Raw genomic sequence first — 18,461 nt, forward strand, 5'->3', positions numbered from 1 at the left:
AAAAAATAAGTTTACATAATGAATTATGTATAACTAGTTATACATATAGTTAAATCATATTATTTTATTTATATATTACTTTAGATCATACTACTTTGAAAACTGGACCCAGAGGCTTTATTCCAAATAACACTGTGGTACTCCAGATTAAAAATTGAAAAGTTTCTGTAAATATCCTGCTTTTGTTCCTCAATGTAGTTCGTAAGACCCTTAAGTCCTAAGGACCTTATTATATCTAAAGTTAAAAGTTTTAGAGCCTAAAAAAAGTTACAGAAACCCATCTCCCCCTATTTTTTTCTTTTTTAATAAAGAAAATCGGAATTCTTTGACTTTCTAATCTGCATTTCATTGTGGGACACAGCAGTGTCCCATTGGTTTTTGACAAAATTTGAACATAATTTTGAAAAATCAGCTAATTATTTGCAGATAATATACTCAAGAACTATATTCAAATAACTATTATATTATCCTAACAGTATGTCTATTTGCACAAATCTTATTCTTATTTCTATAAAGAAAGATAAACATTATTCGTGGTATTTACATACTTGCTTGTCATTCTCTAAAATAATATAAAATATATTTACACAATATAAATGTAGCCTCGCCGCAATCCAAAGTCGATTTTAAAATTTAAGGTTTTTTTAGTTTCCAGCCATCAAATAAGTTCCCATGTAAATCCCACAAGAAACTCACGTGGGATTTCCAATTCAAGTAAATATCATATGGTTCCCACATGCAACCCATGTGGGATTACTCTCATGGGTTTAAAGTGACAAATTTCCATACGGATACCACATGAGAAAATCCGTCCCACGTAAATCCCATCAATCCCACACGGAACCCACGTGGAACCCATGTGGGACGGGGTTTTCATTTTTCATTAGAATTTTGTCTTCCCTATTTATATTTATAAGCTGGTGGAGTAGATATTGACATGCTGAAAATTTTTAAGTCGCAGATAGCAAGAAAAAACCATGAAACTATAGAGAATGAAGCACTTATAGTAAGAGAGTAGAACCTCGATAAAATTAGGGGTTTAAAACTTGTTCTTCACTTTGGCACAAAGTTGGTCAAACAGTGCAGGATGGAGGTCAAGATTTCATAAACAGTGGAAAGGTTAGCAATTAGTGTTTCCGTTCAAGAGCCTGGTTCATTTAACTTCCTTATGGAAGTACTTGAAGTATCCTCCTCTAAAGGGAAAGATTAAGCATTTGCTATCCAAAGTCTTGTGAAGTATTATGACTTAACAGACCAGATCATAGCTTTTTGTGCTGACACAACTCGTTCGAACACTGGAAAGCATAATGGTGCAATTAGAAATATTGCAGTTTATTTTCTATCTTGTCCAATTCTTTGGCTAATGTGCAGGTAAGATGCTTTACAATATAAATTACACGGATTTTTTTCTTTTTTTTCTGAGAGTAACGACAAAAAATGATAATATTAAATTTAGACACCACATGATGGAACGACATGTTCATAATGTTATGATAGAGATGATAGATATGATACGGGAAAATAAAAAAAACCCAGTCAATCCTTACAAAAAATACAAAAAAAAATCAAGATTTGGCCTAAGATTTAAGAAGGTGTAAATTCACTAACCAACATTGAGAAATTTGATTGGAACAGACGTGAGTTTGCTCTTGGAACCCTCTTTTACAACCTTGCAAATGAAACAATGCAGTTCTGTGCAACAGCTCTTAAAACAAATATTTTTGACAGAGGTGATTTCATTAAGATTTCATTGCATGTCATGATAGATCCACTTTACTCCAAGAAGTACGGAAAGATTGGCAAAGCTCTTAATCAGTATTTTCAGACACACTTGGTATTTTGCTTTAAAGTGTGTTATCTTTGCTTTAGTTGATCAGCGCTTAGAGGAGCAAGAGAGGATGGATATTTTTGTGGAATTGTTAAAATATGATGTTCTAGAGATGAAAAAATGATGTTCAAAAATGATGTTCAAAAATGATGAACAGGTTTAACAAAGAGCATGTCCAGTGTACGTCAATCATCAGTTGTTGATGACAGGGCTGAAAGACACATCAAATAAGTGAAGGATTTCATCGGCAGCACACATGCTGATGACAGGCTCCTAGACACAATGATGGTGGTATTAGGCAAACGCCGAAAGGTGTTACTAAACGTGTCACTAAACAAGACTGCTTAGATAAACAACAAACAATTTATCGCTATATTTTTGTTTTTGAAAAATATTTCTTCCAGCAAAAGTTTTCTTCTTGTACGACCTAATTTTTTTGTATTCCATAGTATTAGATTTTAAAAAACATTTCAAAACAATGCAATTATAAAAAAGAATAAAATAGTTTTAAATTCTTTTAAAGTTGCAGTAAGTATAGCAGTCAGTACTTAAGTAATTAAGTTAATTTGATTATAATATAAAAAAAATGAATACTACCGGAGTTTCAACCAATAAATAAAAAAAAACTCATTTTAATTTATATGTAATTTTTTTCTAAGACACCTTCAGCTAAACAATGATTTTTAGCCCAGATATTTTTATGTATATATATATATATATATATATATATATATATATATATATATATATATATATATATATATATATATATATATATATATATATATATATATATATATATATATATATATATATATATATATATGTATATATATATATATATATATATATATATATATATATATATATATATATATATATATATATATATATATATATATATATATATATAAACGCAGATTTTTTGATGTTTAAGATAGCTAACAACCAGACATGGAGCAAACTCAAAAAATTTGCATGATTATACTTATATAAAATAAGGATGCTTTGCCAAAATTTGCGATGATTGGAGCCTGGGAAAAACAAAGTCCTAAAAATTTTAACCACATCTGTCTCAAACGTAAATACACAAAGATACTCAAAATACAAGACTCATGTTAAACGTTTGGGAATGTTTTTTAACTATTTTTGAGCTATTAAACTTTTTTTTGACGTTCGGCTTTAATGTTGATTTAACTTAGATAAATCAAAGTTAGAAAAAATTTTCAAGTGTTGTTTAAACGTAAATTCTAATTTACGCTAACACAACAAATTTGATTTAACGTTGATTTAACGTTGGTTTAAATTTGGTTGAAATTTTACCTAAATAAAATTGCAATACAATAACTATAATATCTTAATAAAGTAGAAAGAAATTTCAAATAAAAATAATAAAAACAGCAAATTTAACTTTATTTTTTTATTCATTTTTATTGTCGAAATATTTGCTTTATACAGTTTATCGTGTAAACGTGAAATCATGTTGATATATTTTTAAAAGAGATGATCTATGAAACAAGTATCTGATTTATAATACGGTGATAAATAAATGCTACTCCAACTGTTACTATAGCTACAATGAAAGTTTTAAAATGAATTTTGCGTGTGAGTGTTTTAGTTAATTCACATAAGTTCTTATAACATTACTTAGCCATAGCTTATCATAAAATAAAAATGAAACGATTCTTTTTTTTTACATTATTAGGAATTTTAGGATGCGTTGTTTTTGTTTATTTACACGTAAACCAAAATGAATTTGATTCATTTATCTTTGACATTTCTTCAAACTTTATGGAAAAAAATAAAAATGAAAATGAAGATAGTAAAGATTATGCCTATATCAAACCAAAAGAAAGCTCTTTAAATGAAACAAGCACTATCTCGATTAATTTAAACATCAATGAATGTGCGCCGAGTTTAAAAGATTGGAAAGTTAACGACAAAGGCGAATACTCAATGGAAGTTCAAACGTTTTTAAAAACGACTTGTGATTCAGAAAAAGTTGAATGTGAAACATCAACCCTTGTTGGTCCTTTGCTCGTTGAGAAAGATGTAATGAGTTTAGAATGGTTAAAAGCTAACGATCTAAACTTTGTACAACCTGGTGGTTGGTGGACTCCCACAGATTGTCTAAGTCGCAATCAAGTAGCAATAATAATTCCTTTTCGGCAACGTGAAGAACATTTGACTATATTGTTAAGACAACTTAATCCTATCCTTAAGAGACAAAATCTGCATTACCGTGTATTTGTAATTGAACAAAATGATGATAATAATTTTAATCGAGGCAAACTTATGAATGTTGGTTATCAAGAGGCTTTAAACTTTTTTCCATACAACTGTTTTGTTTTCCATGATGTTGATTTAATTCCTGAAAACGATCGAATAGATTATGGTTGCAAATCATCTCCAGCTCATTTATCGGTTGCCGTTGATAAATTTCGGTACGAGTTACCTTACGACAACATATTTGGAGGGGTTGGAATGTTAAATAAAGATCACTTTAAACAAATAAACGGGTTTTCAAACATATTTTGGTTTTGGGGAGGTGAAGACGATAACTTGTCTTTTAGATTAAAAAAAAATGGATTAGAAATCCACAGACAATCATTAGAGACAGCAAGGTACACAATGATTAAACACCTAGAAAGTACTGAAACAAAAGAAGCGCATGAATTGAAAGTTTTTATGCAGGACATCGAAAAGTATGCAGAAAAGGATGGGCTTAATTCATTATACTACGATGTTAAATCAATAGAAATAAACGATTTATTTACTCTTATTAAAGTAGATTTGAGAAAAGATAAAGATATAACATTTTGATCATGTTTTATTTTTATACATTTTTCTGATTCAACCATATTAATAAAATTAACAACATTCATTTTAAACTTACAGAAATCGACAAGGTGTCACTCATGTAGTTACAAACTAGTAGATGTAGTGATATATACTATATATATATATGTATATATATATATATATATATATATATATATATATATATATATATATATATATATATATATATATATATATATATATATATATATATATTAGTAGAAAATCATTTAACAAAATTTTTTTTCATTTCTCTAAACGAATATTTGAAGATACCCTAAAAAAAGTGGTTTTGAAAATTTTGAACTAAAATTTGACCCTGAAAAAAAGAATACAAAAAAACGAAATAGAACTAGAAATGTAATTTGATTCTAAACATAGAAAAAGTGTTTTTAAAATTGGTCGATAAGCATTTCCCGCGATCTAATAAATTACATAATATTTTTAATCGAAATACAATTAAAGTTAGCTACAGTTGCACAAAAAATATGGAAAGAATTATAAAAGGTCACAATAACGCTTTGTTAAACAAAAAAGAAATCCTAAATGAAAAAACTACAGAAAATTGTAATTGTAAACAAAAAATCAATTGCCCAATGAGTGGAAGTTGTTTATCAAAAAATGTGGTATATAAATGTGTTGTTTCCTCTAAGAATGTACGTGATAAACAATATATTGGCATAACAGAGGGTGAATGGAAAAAACGTTTTGCCAATCATAAGCAATCTTTCAAGAATAAAAAGTATTCAAAAGACACCATGCTGTCAAAATATGTATGGGAATTAAAAGAAAAAAATATTGATGATTTTATACTGAATTGGTCTATCCCTAAAACAGCGCCTGCATATAACAATATTTCCAAAAAATGCATACTATGCCTACAAGAAAAGTTTGAAATAATTACACATGCAAATCAAGAATGCTTATTAAACAAAAGATCGGAATTAATTTCTAAATGTAGGCACGAAAATAAGTTTCTCCTAAAAAACTATAAAAACAAATGAGTTCAAATAATATTTACATTAACTACCCTTTTTAAAAAAACATTTAAAAAAATAGCATAAGTAATCTTTCTAAAGAATTCTTTTTATAATAGTGTCAAGAAATTCCACAAATGTGTGAAAATTTACAGTAGTTAAGACATTTGCAACTTCCTGTAATTTAATTTTTGGTATAAATTGAAGTTTAATTAATTTGATCATCCATTTCTGATGAATCTTTGCTGATGAAACACAGTGTTAAATGGAAAAAATTTTTGTTAAGTGATTTTCTACTAATATATAATTGCTCTGTTCTTTTAAGAACATTTAGCACTCTATTGTGTAGAATACTTTTTAAAGTTGTTTAAATATATATATATATGTGTGTGTGTGTGTGTGTATATATATATATATATATATGTATATATATATATACATATATATATATACATACATATATATATGTATATATATATATACATATATATGTATGTATGTATATATATATATATATCTATATATATTTAAACAACTTTAAAATCTATTCTACACAATAGAGTGCTCAATGTTCTTAAAAGAATAAAGCAATTATATATTAGTAGAAAATCACTTAACAAAATTTTTTTAAATTTTACACTGTGTCTCATCAACAAAGATTCATCAGAAATGAATGGTCAAATTAATAATACTTTAATTTATACAAAAATTAAATTACAGGAAGCCGCAAATGTCTTAACTACTATAAATTTTCACACATTTGTGAAATTTGCTGACACTATTATAAAAAGAATGATTACTTATGCTTTTTCTAAAAATATTTTTTAAAAAAAGGTATTTAATGTAAATATTATTTGAACTCATTTATTTTTATAGTTTTTTACGAGAAACTTATTTTCGTGTCTACATTTAGAAATTAATATGAATTCATAACATAATGATAATGACTAGCAGTAAGCAACCCGTAATACGGGTTATGAGTTATTAAATCATTAACAACAATAAAAACACATTAATAACTTGATATATTATCTAAAATATTAAATACAAATTTATCTATAAATATTTTAACTTTGACTCCGTATCAGCAACGTCATTGCTTATAGGTTACGACATAAAGACGGCATTAACATCAGTTGAGTTCTTTTTAAAATCTGTCACAACACAAGTACCAGAAAAGGAAAGTCAAGTAAAGCCTGCAAATACCTAAAAGAAGACATGAAAGAAAAAAATTACAATTTTTAATTACAAAAGTACTATTTGCATTTTATTGTTAGTAGAATTAGGATAATAATAACAGAAAATATATGAACCTGTCATTTCGAAAAGGGCACAAGTCTATTTACTAAAACTTTTCAAAATCAACAAAAATAAGATTTTTAAAAAATAATGTCTTGGTTGCTAAAGAAATTAAACATAGAAGTAGATAAATAAAGAACCTATATAACTTATGTATTTTTTATTTTTTATAAAAAAAACATAACTCATACAGAAATTTTTAATTCAAACTTATAAACTAACTGCTAAAAGTTTTGGACTTATGTCCTTTTCGAAATGACACGTTCATATATTCTGTCTACAGAATAATTAAAAAAGATTATAAAAAGGCTAGACAACACAATGTATACATTGTTACTATAGTAATGCTGGCAAATAACACCACAACAATAAGATATTTTATTAACTTAAATACTTGGACTAAAAAGATTTTATTTATTACAATATTTGAACAATCAAAGGACATTTATAGTTAAACAATTTGAGCAACTATATCATAAAATAGCAAACAACTCGTAAAACATTTCTTATAAATGGTCATTATCATTTGTGGTATTAAGAAATGCGTAAGAGCTCAGTAATTTCTTAAGTTTTATTAAATCTCCCTCTCATCTAAGAGAGAGAGAGAGAGAGAGAGAGAGAGAGAGAGAGAGAGAGAGAGAGAGAGAGAGAGAGAGAGAGAGAGAGAGAGAGAGAGAGAAAGAAAGTGTTTCCAAAGCAGCAAGTTAACAAATGTAAAAAAGCACGGAATAAATACTAGTAACTGGTTTTATTATGTTACCAGTAAACAAAATTATTTTTACCTTGATTAAAAGCTAATTTCCAGCATTTCTTAATTAAGCACCAACTTCTCTCTAACTGTTGACTAATGATTAATAGAGTATATTTTACATCATACTAAATTTACAAAATTATAACCATGTTTCAACAGTTAGCTAGCTAATCAAAAGATGACAAAGGGAAGACAAACTAAAAAAAAAAAATGAAAAAAAGAACAAAATTATGATAAAAATTATAAAAAAAATAAAATTATTTAGATTTAAAAGTGTTAATTGTTACTATAAATAGTTAAACTCATACTTTGCTTTGTTCTGAAGTGTCTAAAGTAAAATCAAATTAACAGACATTAACACTGCTTGACACTGAATTCTGTCAAATAAGTTTTCTGCACACCGAGTTGCATTTCTTACATTTCAACAACGATTAATTTCATCCTGCCTAGATCTATTTTTTTCATTTGACAACTATTTTCAAGTTGCCTATTAGCATTTTACATTAATAACTTCGTTGAGCCTAATACTATCTATTTCAATTTCACTGTTATCATTAAACATATTACTAGTAATCTTACTATTGTTACAATTGAAAAAATGAACATAAAAGAATCTTACAAATTGTGATCTTTTCTAATCAAAGACTCTATTTAAACTTAAGATTTATTGAAATCCATATCTTTTTATATGTTTATGTACATAAGTCGTTTATCAAAAATATTATACAATATTTATTTACATAAAATATTTTTAAATTAAAAAAAAAAATTATTATATATATATATATATATATATATATATATATATATATATATATATATATATATACATATATATATATATATATATATATATATATATATATATATATATATATATATATATATATATATATATACATATATATATATATATAAATATACTGAAATTTAGGCAGATTTAAGTTTATAAACTTTCGAGTCAACAAATTACAGTCAGTTTTCCATGTTAAATACACAAAATATATATCTAATAAAATATATATCAAATATAAAATAAATCCAATATAAAACAAAACAAAATAGTAAACTTACTCAAACCAGTATCAGTTACACCGTGTGAAGTAACTAAAAAACACTTCAGTTCTTTTCAATCACTCTAAAAAATAACTTTCAGCTCTTTCCAATAGCACTTAAAAATAAAACAAAACTTACTTAGCTGAGTTGCCTAGTTTATAAGAATCTGAAAACAGATAAATAAAAAACCAAGAACAAGCAAACATTTATTTGTTAGAACTACTATATTTAAACAAATTAAATTAAACAAAGAATAATGCCAATTCTCCTTAAAAGCTAAAAAAAATTTTCAGCTCAAATTTGCTTGCAGACCTTGCTTGTAAAACCATGTTAATAAGAAACACATTTAGAAAAGCCTAGAAAAATTCATAAAAATTTACATACATTTGTTCTTTTATATCGCATAAATCCATCATAAGATAAATCTGAAATGAAAAAATGTAATTGATAAGTAAATACAAAGAAAAACATCATATATGAATCGAAAATCAATATATCTGATAGAGATAAGATGTCTTGATAAGAGAGTAGTAGTTGTTAAATATTGTTATTTCATGTTAGCTTTTAGAAAACAAATCATGTTTGTACTTCATGGTTCTAAAAATTCAAATTGAGATATAAACAAAATGTATATACGGCAAAATGATTTTTCTTGAGTGGCTTTTAGTGAATGATTAAAAGCAGTGAGTTTCAATAATAAAACCACTTATAATTTTTAACAATAGACACCAACATAAAGGTAAGCCAAATGTAACAACATTAGTAACATAAATAACAATTTTACGCAAAATTTTGCTCAACACGTTTGCCAAGTCACACACTTTGAAAACATGGAAACAACATAATATAAACATATATAATAACTATAAAACACAATACATTTATTTAACTTTATATAACATATATAAACACCTCATATAATGTAATAATGTTGATAAAAAATTCTACAACTCTTTGATGACTGAGACTGGCTATTGGTACTGTTTTAATTGCTTAAATAACATTCTACCATACTCTTCCCTTACAGATAAGGATTTTAAGGTCACTATAAATGGTGCAAACACTTCTACTCATAATTTATTTTATGACACTTCATCTAACCTAAGTAATCTTTTTCAAAATAAACTTGACAATGATAATATTAATTGTAAATACTATGATACAACAGAGTATAACAAAGCTATTAGTATTGATTCAAAAACCTATTTACATGTAAATATATCATCCCTGACATATTATCTTGATGATCTAAAACTTCTGCTTTCCCTTATGAATAATAAACCTAATATCATTGCTATATCTGAAACTCGCTTAAATCGTAACATAACACTTAGAACTGATATTGCTTTAAATGGCTATGTCTTTGAACATACTGATTCACATTCTAATAAAGGAGGAACAATTATATATATAAAATCTGAATTAAATTATAACTTAAGATCTGACCTCATAATCCAGAACAACAAAGAACTAGAATCAACCTTTATTGAAATTTTACTGCCATCAGAAAAAAATATTATTGTAGGTTGCATTTATCGCCACCCATGTATGAGCACTAGTGAGTTTAATATCACTTATATACAAACCTTACTTGACAAGTTATCACTAGAGAATAAAAATATAGTTCTTTTAGGAGACTTCAACATTAATCTTTTAAAATATGACTCCTGCAATGATGTTTCTAACTTTCTAGATCTTATGTGCTCTTTCTCCCTCTTCCCATTAATTACTCAACCAACCAGAATTACCCCAAAATCAAAGACTCTCATAGATAATATATTTGTAAACTTTCACACTCCAAATACTAAATCAGGCAACCTAACAGTATGTCTTGCTGACCATCTTGTTCAGTTCATACCCTTTCCATCCAAGAACTTAAAACAGTCTCATTCCAAATTATATCGTAGATGTTTTAAAAATTTTGATGAAAAAAGTTTTTTAAAAGACCTTAAAGAAACTGATTGGCTTTCAATAAACCATCTAAACTACTGTGTTAATAACTCTACTTCAAAGTTTTTGGATGCACTTAAAAGATTACTTGATAGTCACGCCCCTTTTAAAATGTCAACCAAAAAAGCTAATAAATCTTTATCAAAGCCATGGATTACTAATGGAATCATTATGTCAATACAAATTAAAAATAATATGCACAAGAAGTTTATAAAATGTAAAAATGAGAATTTAAAGCTACAATACTTTCAAAAATTCAAATATTACAGAAATCAAATTAGTAACCTACTGCGATACTCAAAAAAATCATATTATTCAACCTACTTTAATGAAAACTTAAATAACCTTAAAAATACCTGGAAAGAAATAAGGAGTATTATTTATATTAAATCAAAGATCAACAATAATATAGATAGTTTAAATATCAATAATAAAACTATAACTAACAAGAAAATAATTGCAAACACTTTTAATGATTACTTCTCTTCAATTGCAGATAAACTTTCTAAAGAAATTATACCTCCTAGATTTCACTTCAGCCACTATTTGAAAAATCAAAATCCTGATACTTTTTTTATATCTCCAGTTACTCCTCAAGAAGTAAATGACTATATTTCCCTCTTGAATCCAAAAAAAAGCACCGGTCCCAATAGCATTCCTTCAAAAATAATGACCTTAGCATCTCAAGAATTGAGCTTCCCCTTGAGTATTAGAATAAATCAATCTTTTCAATCAGGAATATTCCCTGACTTATTTAAAGTTGCAGAAGTTGTTCCAATTTTTAAAAGTGGCTGTAAACAAGATCCATGTAACTATCGGCCTATATCCTTACTCTCAAATATAGGTAAACTAATTGAAAAATTTATGTATAACAGGCTGCTCAGTTTTTTAAATCTATCAGATAGCTTATATAGTCTGCAATTTGGATTCCGAAAGAAACACTCTACTAACCAAGCACTCATAGATATAACTGAAACCATACGTGAGGCTTTGGATCAAAAGCAATTTGCTGGTGGAGTATTTGTTGACCTGCAAAAAGCTTTTGATACTGTCAACCATGAAATTTTATTATCAAAACTGTATCATTATGGTGTAAGGGGAATTGCACTGAACTGGTTTAAGTCATATCTAAACCATCGTCCACAAAGTGTTACTATTGGTAATATCTCATCCACTACTAAGTTTACATCTATAGGTGTTCCTCAGGGTTGAACTCTAGGTCCGCTTCTTTTCCTTATCTACATAAATGATTTAAACACTTGTATTAAATACTCAAAGGTGTATCATTTTGCTGATGACACTAACCTTCTGATTGTAAATAAGTCTTTAAAAAAGCTAAATAAGTACCTAAATTATGACCTGGCATCACTGGTTCAATGGCTGCGATCAAACAAAATATCTTTGAATGTCATAAAAACTGAATTAGTTCTTTTTAAACCTCAAGGCAAAAAAATTACCAAAAAACTTAATTTTAGAATTAGTGGTCAAAAACTAAATATTGTAGATAAAATAAAATATCTGGGCATATTATTAGATGAAAATCTTTTGTTCATTCAACAAATTAAGTCCATATCAAACAAATTAAGTCGAGCAAATGGAATGCTTACCAAAATAAGGCATTTTGTGAATTATGAAACCCTTGTGAATATTTGGCATGCTATTTTTAACTCCCACCTACGCTATGGTTGTCAGATATGGGGGCAAAGTCCATCCATTTATAAAAAAAACCTTACAAATCTCCAGAATAAATCTTTAAGAATAATTCACTTTCAACCTAACAGTTTTTGTTCTGACATACTGTATAATCTTTCTAAAATTTTAAAGCTTGACGAACTTATCGACTTATCAAACTGTGTTCTTGTATGGGACATTGTCCACCATAATACACCTAGCTGCTTCACTAGCTATTTTAAATTCACAAATGATGTTCATAGTTATAAACTTAGGTCTGTATCTTATTGTAGTTTTTCTATGCCTTTAAAACAAACACACAAGTATGGCATAAAGTCAATCAAGTATCAATCAATTCTATGTTGGAACTCTCTTCCTGTTGAAACTAAAAAAATATTCTCCAAAATATCAAATAGAAATGCCTTTATAACCCATGTAAAAAAATTTATCTTCAGTAAAAATTATCAATGAACTATCAGTTATGCAATCACCCCCTAGTTATTCTCTATAACTAAATTTTTAATATAATAAAAGTAACATAGAAATAAATAAAAATAACTCATAAATAAAAATAAAAATAAGAATAAAAATATAAAACCAAAAACAGAAATAAAAATATAAAACCCATAAAATAGAAATAAAAATATAAAACTCATAAAATAAAAATAAAATAGAAATAAAAACATAAAACTAAAAATAAAACATAAAAATATATAAATGTTCATTTAGTCACAATCAAGTACCCTCATTTTCATCATCCTGTAAAGTTATATGGCTCTAAAATTTGTGGCACTACTAAACCATATAACATGTAATAAATAAACAATAAACTATTTTCTATGCAATCGTCCCGCTTAATTCTCTATAACAATTTTTTTTTTTTTTTTTTTTTTTTCTTTTTCTTTAATTCATATTCAATTTTTCTATGCTTGAAAAATGCTGGATCACAACAAAACTCCTATGACTTCTACTTCTTTGACTCTTCTTCCTTTCTTTCCTTCTTTGTACTGTTATATTTTTTGTTATTGATATTGTTATGATTTTTATGTTTTTTATTTTTTTATTTTTTTTTGCATTATCCTTATGATAATCACTATAATATATATAGATAAATATATAGTAAAATATATACCTATATATAGTAAAATATATAGATAGTACTTATTATATTACTGTTTTTAATATTATCATTACTATTTATTACTATTATTATTACTATTTATTTTTATTTATTTTTTATTACTTATTATTATTATCATTATTATTATGCTATATTTATACCATCATAGGTCTTTACGCGTCATCAGTTTATAACTGTTTGTAAATGTCCCGCACGATTGTATATATACAGTTATTATTAAAGTGAAATATATTGATTTGATTTGATTTGATAAAATATTTATATACACAATAGATACATCTTATACTATTTTATACATTTATAAAACAATTACATAACACATATTACCACATACATATATTTATCAAAAACTTTTTAACTTTGAACATAATATAAACATATATGGAAACTATAAACATATATAACTTGAATTGCGCGAACAAAAAATTTAAAAATAACATGAAAAAATCTAAAAAGATTCATATATATATATTCATATATAAAAACATATATCTCGTATTAAAATATCAAATTATAATCATATTTAATTTAAATTAAATACTTATTGAATAAAGAGCAAAAAACAGATAGAAGAACTGTAATCCTTATAACAAAATTTAACGTTAATTTAACAATAAAATGCCAGTGTTGGTTCGAAATTTTAATTTATTTTTCTAAATTTTTTAAAACAGTACAAAAAAAAGGTAATAGCATAACAGAAATGTTAATAAAATAATAATCAACATAATAAAATAAGCAAGGTATGAAATGATAGGATTTATAATATATTTGAATTGTATTAATTTAGGACTTCATAAAACTAAATAAATTTAAAGTAGTAATAAATATTTTTATGATAAAGTTTTAGTAACTTTTTTAGTACAAAAAAGTACTGTAGTTGTATTGGAGATATGCGATACTGCTTTAGCAGAACGATATCCCTTCATACAACTTTTCATGAATTCCTGACTATTCCGTTTCATTCCATACAAACTTTTTACTAAATTTATCAACAAAAACCTTGTTAATTTAAATTTTGCTTTCGCAATTTCAATTTAAGCATGCGCTTTAAAGCAAAGATTTTCGTTTTTCCGTTATACATTGATATTTGATCAAAATTGGGTACGATATCGTATCCGATTTTGATCAAATATTAAATAATACGTATTTTTGATAAATAAGTGGTATTGAACTCGAATTCGAAACTTAAAACTAAATGCGTATTTTTCTGGTATCAACGGCGTATGTTATACATGATCAATACTCCGAGTATTTTCAATACTAGATATGCCGACTGGGATAGATGAAAAAAAAAGTTATTTTATGGAGAAAATTGAAGCCATCGTCAACCATTTATTGTAGACCACTAAGTTTTAAGTTTAAAAAAGAAACTAAATCTGTATTGGATGATAAAAAAAGTAAACTTAAAAATGAAATGGCAAATTTGATTTTATCCATCGTTGTTTTTGAAGGGCGAAAAAAATCTATTACTAACCAAATCGAAATCACTATGATTGATAAAAAGGTGCACACTGCCTTATCCAACGCAACTGACTCTAGTAAGTCTAGCCCATTAGAAACGAATGAAATTAAAATTGTTGTTAAAAAAGCATTCCACTTATATTCTCCACTTTTCCACTGGTCTTTCAAGTTAGCATGCTTGGATAAGGTGCTTTGAATGCTGATTGCATGCTGCATATAAAATAAAAATTAAATCTTGGCAAGCAAGATTTTTTGAAGCCAAGAATTCAGCAAAAAAAAAGCCAAGTAATGGAGCAAAAGAGTTTAATTCAGAAAAGATTCTTGGATCAAGGTTCTTGGATTGATAGTAAATCAACCAAGAGCAGTTGGTAGTGGGAACGCTAACAACTGTAATTCAACCAGGATAGCTGTTTTAAATGAAGACATATTTAATTAAATTCAAGAATAAATAAAGTGCTAACTGAAAGATTGCATGATTTACTTTGTTGTATTTCCAGTGGTTTTGACTAAGACATTTTAAAATTTCGGCATTATTGTTTTAAAACTGCCAGATATTTTGTTAAATGTTACTCCTGGTACTACATGCCTCAAAGTCTGGATAAAATATTAATTCATGGATACCTTTTGGTGGAAAAAATAATATTGCCTATTGGTCTTATGTCAGAGGAAACTCAAGAGGTTTGTAGTAACAATTTTAAGAGGTATCGCCAAGACTATGCAAGACAAATATGTCAATCAAAATGCAATGAAGAATAAAACGGCTGTTATGCACTTCTGATCCATTGGAGTCCAGATTAAAAAAAATAGCGATAAAAAAGAAAAATGTATGCACATTTTTTTTCTTTATTATTAAGTTTTAAAACTTTTATGTTGTCCTAATACATAAATAAGTTATGAGTTCTGGCCGTAGAGAGAGGGGTCAAGGTCGTTTATTGTCCTGGGGCCCGGCGATGTTCAAGGGCCCAGACATTTACTTTTGAAACAATTTGCATTTGGCTTTGTAAATCAAAGCACTTTTATAAGATGAGTTATTAGGAAATTATTCTAAAAGTAAAATATATAAAGAAAAAAATAATGTAGAAACTACCTTTAACACATTATTTGGAAGCATTTATAGTTTGTATTGTTCGAGTACTGTAGATCATTTGCGGTACTTTAAATCACTTGCGGTACTTTAAAATAAAATGAAATGAATGTAAGATTAGAGGATTGTCTATCTGATTCTACCCCAGTGGGCACGGTACGTTTTTTAAACGTTCTTTGGACGTTTTTGTTAGGTTTATACCGTCCAAAATAAAAACCTCCAAAATACGTTTTAATAACGTACCGTGCCCACTGGGACAGTTTATTTTATTTTTATGTTATACTTTAATCAGTTGTATATGGAGTTTTGTTATAAGGTATGAAAATTCAATTATAAAAGTTACTTTATTTAAAATATATGACGCTTAAGAACAGTGACGTGGCGAGGATTTTTGCGCCTATGGCAAGAATGAAAAAATGCGCCTTTTTTACAATAAAATTTAAAAAATATTATTTTTTTATGTTAAAATTAGCTATTTCTTTTTTGCTCCTCAATTTTTTTGGCCTCTTAAAGTCTTTGCACCCGGAGCCATTTCCTCTGAGGTCTCCCCTCGCTACGCCAATGTTTAAGGAAATTTGTTGCACATATTGCTTTTTAATACCTACCATCGATGTATCATATACAGAATGTTTTATTTACTCGAATGATAATTAATGCCAGAGTTTATAAAATCTTATTCAGTAATCAAATAAAAAATGAATTAACATCACAAATCTGGAGCTCAAAAAAGGAAAGAAAGATTGACGGAGTTGAAGAATGTAAATGAAAAACTCTACTTCAAAGTTATGGATTTTCAGTGTTCTTCGAAAAAATAAGATTCAGAAAATCAATATCATAATGTAGAAGCTAATTTTAGCAATAAAAACAACGTTGGCAATTTTTTTATTCCTATCAACAATTTCCGAAAATTATAAATCAGACATAGCTGATGATATTATTACAAAAAAACTGCTAGACTTTGATGTTGTAGTCTAAAAAATGAAAGACCAAATGCTTCTGAAAATGAGGAAGCAGTTCGTAGGGGTTCAGATAAGACCCCATCTCAATTTCCAAAAGATGTAAACGGACATTCATTTCCTGCTTGTATACTTCATACAAGTATGAAAAATGGAGAAGCTATTCCCCATGATTGGTTTACTTGGAGCAGAGTCCTGTGCAGAGGTTATAAACTTCTTCGGTGTTGTGGAAAAGACTTATAGCTTGCTTAGCTCTAGCCCACAAAGATGATAAACTTTAAACAAAAACATTGGATGCTCTTTGCATAGCATGTCAGATACACGTTGGTCTGCTAGGATTGACAGTGTAAAACCTTTTGCAGAACATATTCCTGGTTTAAAGAGCGCTATCTAAGACCTAAAGAAGCTAAATCTGATTGCCGAGACTCCATTAGATATCAAACGAATTAAAAAATTCTTGGGTTTATTTGAGTGCATCATACTTACAAGCACCTGGTTTAAAACTTTAACAAGTATCAATTATAGAAACACAGTTTTGCAAGCCAGAGATGCAACTTTAGATGCGGAGGTTTTGAATTTAAAAAGCTTAATTGATGATCTTTTTTTATTGAGAAACAACTGAAATTCAATTTTAAATGAATGTAAACTTATTGCTGAAAATATGGGTATGGTTTCCAATGATATTATCCCGGAGAAAAGACTCAGACGAAAAGCTAGATTTTCAGATAAGGAACCAAATAATAAATTAGGTGAATTTTGTTTCAAGCGCGATGTTTTTTATGTTTTTTTGACTGTGTTATTGGTAATTTGAATTGGCGTTTTGAGACAGGCAGAGAAAACATCTTGAGAAAACATTTTGTGTTTTATGGAAATATATGACATTAGATAAAGATCTGTTGCGTGAGAAAGCTTCATATATTTGCGTTAAATACAGTTTTGATATTTCTCTTGATTTAATAGACGAGCTATAATATTTAAAAGCATCATATGGAGTTATTATATTTGAAGTTATAAACAAAGGCGAGATTTAGTTCATGCATCAAATCTTGGATAAATAATCTTATCAGCGTTTCAATTATTAAACAAACTGTGAGTTAAAGCTTGATTCTTTTTTCCCAAACATTTTAGTTGTTCTTAGAATCTTTTGTACTCTCTCAAAGACCGTTGCACAAGCAGAGCGTTTTTTCAGAAACCTTGCAAGAGTTAAAAATATTTTATGTTCAACGATGTGTCAAGAATGACTTTCTAATTTTGGTAGACTGGTAATTGGGATGCCTTTTGATAGGAAATTAGATGCAGTTATTGAACTTCATGCAAACAAAAAAAACTCGCAAAGCTCATTTTGGCTCATGGTAATACAATTAAATAAAATTATTTATTTTGAACATTTAAAATAATATTTTTTTGAAAAGAAAACTAAAGAATATTTTTGTTTTCTAAAAACAT

The 18,461-nt window shown here is 27.2% G+C and overlaps 1 protein-coding gene and 1 long non-coding RNA gene across 2 annotated transcripts; one reads left to right on the forward strand and one right to left on the reverse strand.

The window, feature by feature from the left end:
- Positions 1-3,453: 3,453 nt before the first annotated feature.
- Positions 3,454-4,719, forward strand: LOC101235348 (beta-1,4-N-acetylgalactosaminyltransferase bre-4). Its single transcript, XM_065790443.1, has one exon. The coding sequence runs from the start codon at positions 3,503-3,505 to the stop codon at positions 4,649-4,651; it is 1,149 nt and encodes a 382-aa protein (XP_065646515.1). The 5' UTR covers positions 3,454-3,502; the 3' UTR covers positions 4,652-4,719.
- Positions 4,720-7,764: 3,045 nt separating this feature from the next.
- LOC136076845 (uncharacterized) lies at positions 7,765-9,273 on the reverse strand. The gene is made up of 3 exons (XR_010636626.1): positions 9,137-9,273; positions 8,771-8,867; positions 7,765-7,893 (listed from the first exon to the last, which is right to left on the reverse strand). It is a non-coding gene; the product is annotated as an uncharacterized LOC136076845 (long non-coding RNA).
- Between the last annotated feature and the right edge of the window lie 9,188 nt (positions 9,274-18,461).

The sequence above is a fragment of the Hydra vulgaris genome, chromosome 02 (genome assembly GCF_038396675.1).
Source record: "Hydra vulgaris chromosome 02, alternate assembly HydraT2T_AEP".
NCBI classification, from domain to species: Eukaryota; Metazoa; Cnidaria; class Hydrozoa; order Anthoathecata; family Hydridae; genus Hydra; species Hydra vulgaris.

Bases quoted from the DNA above. Each gene is read 5' to 3' on its own strand.
- LOC101235348 (XM_065790443.1), top strand. From the start codon at position 3,503: ATGAAACGATTCTTTTTTTTTACATTATTAGGAATTTTAGGATGCGTT.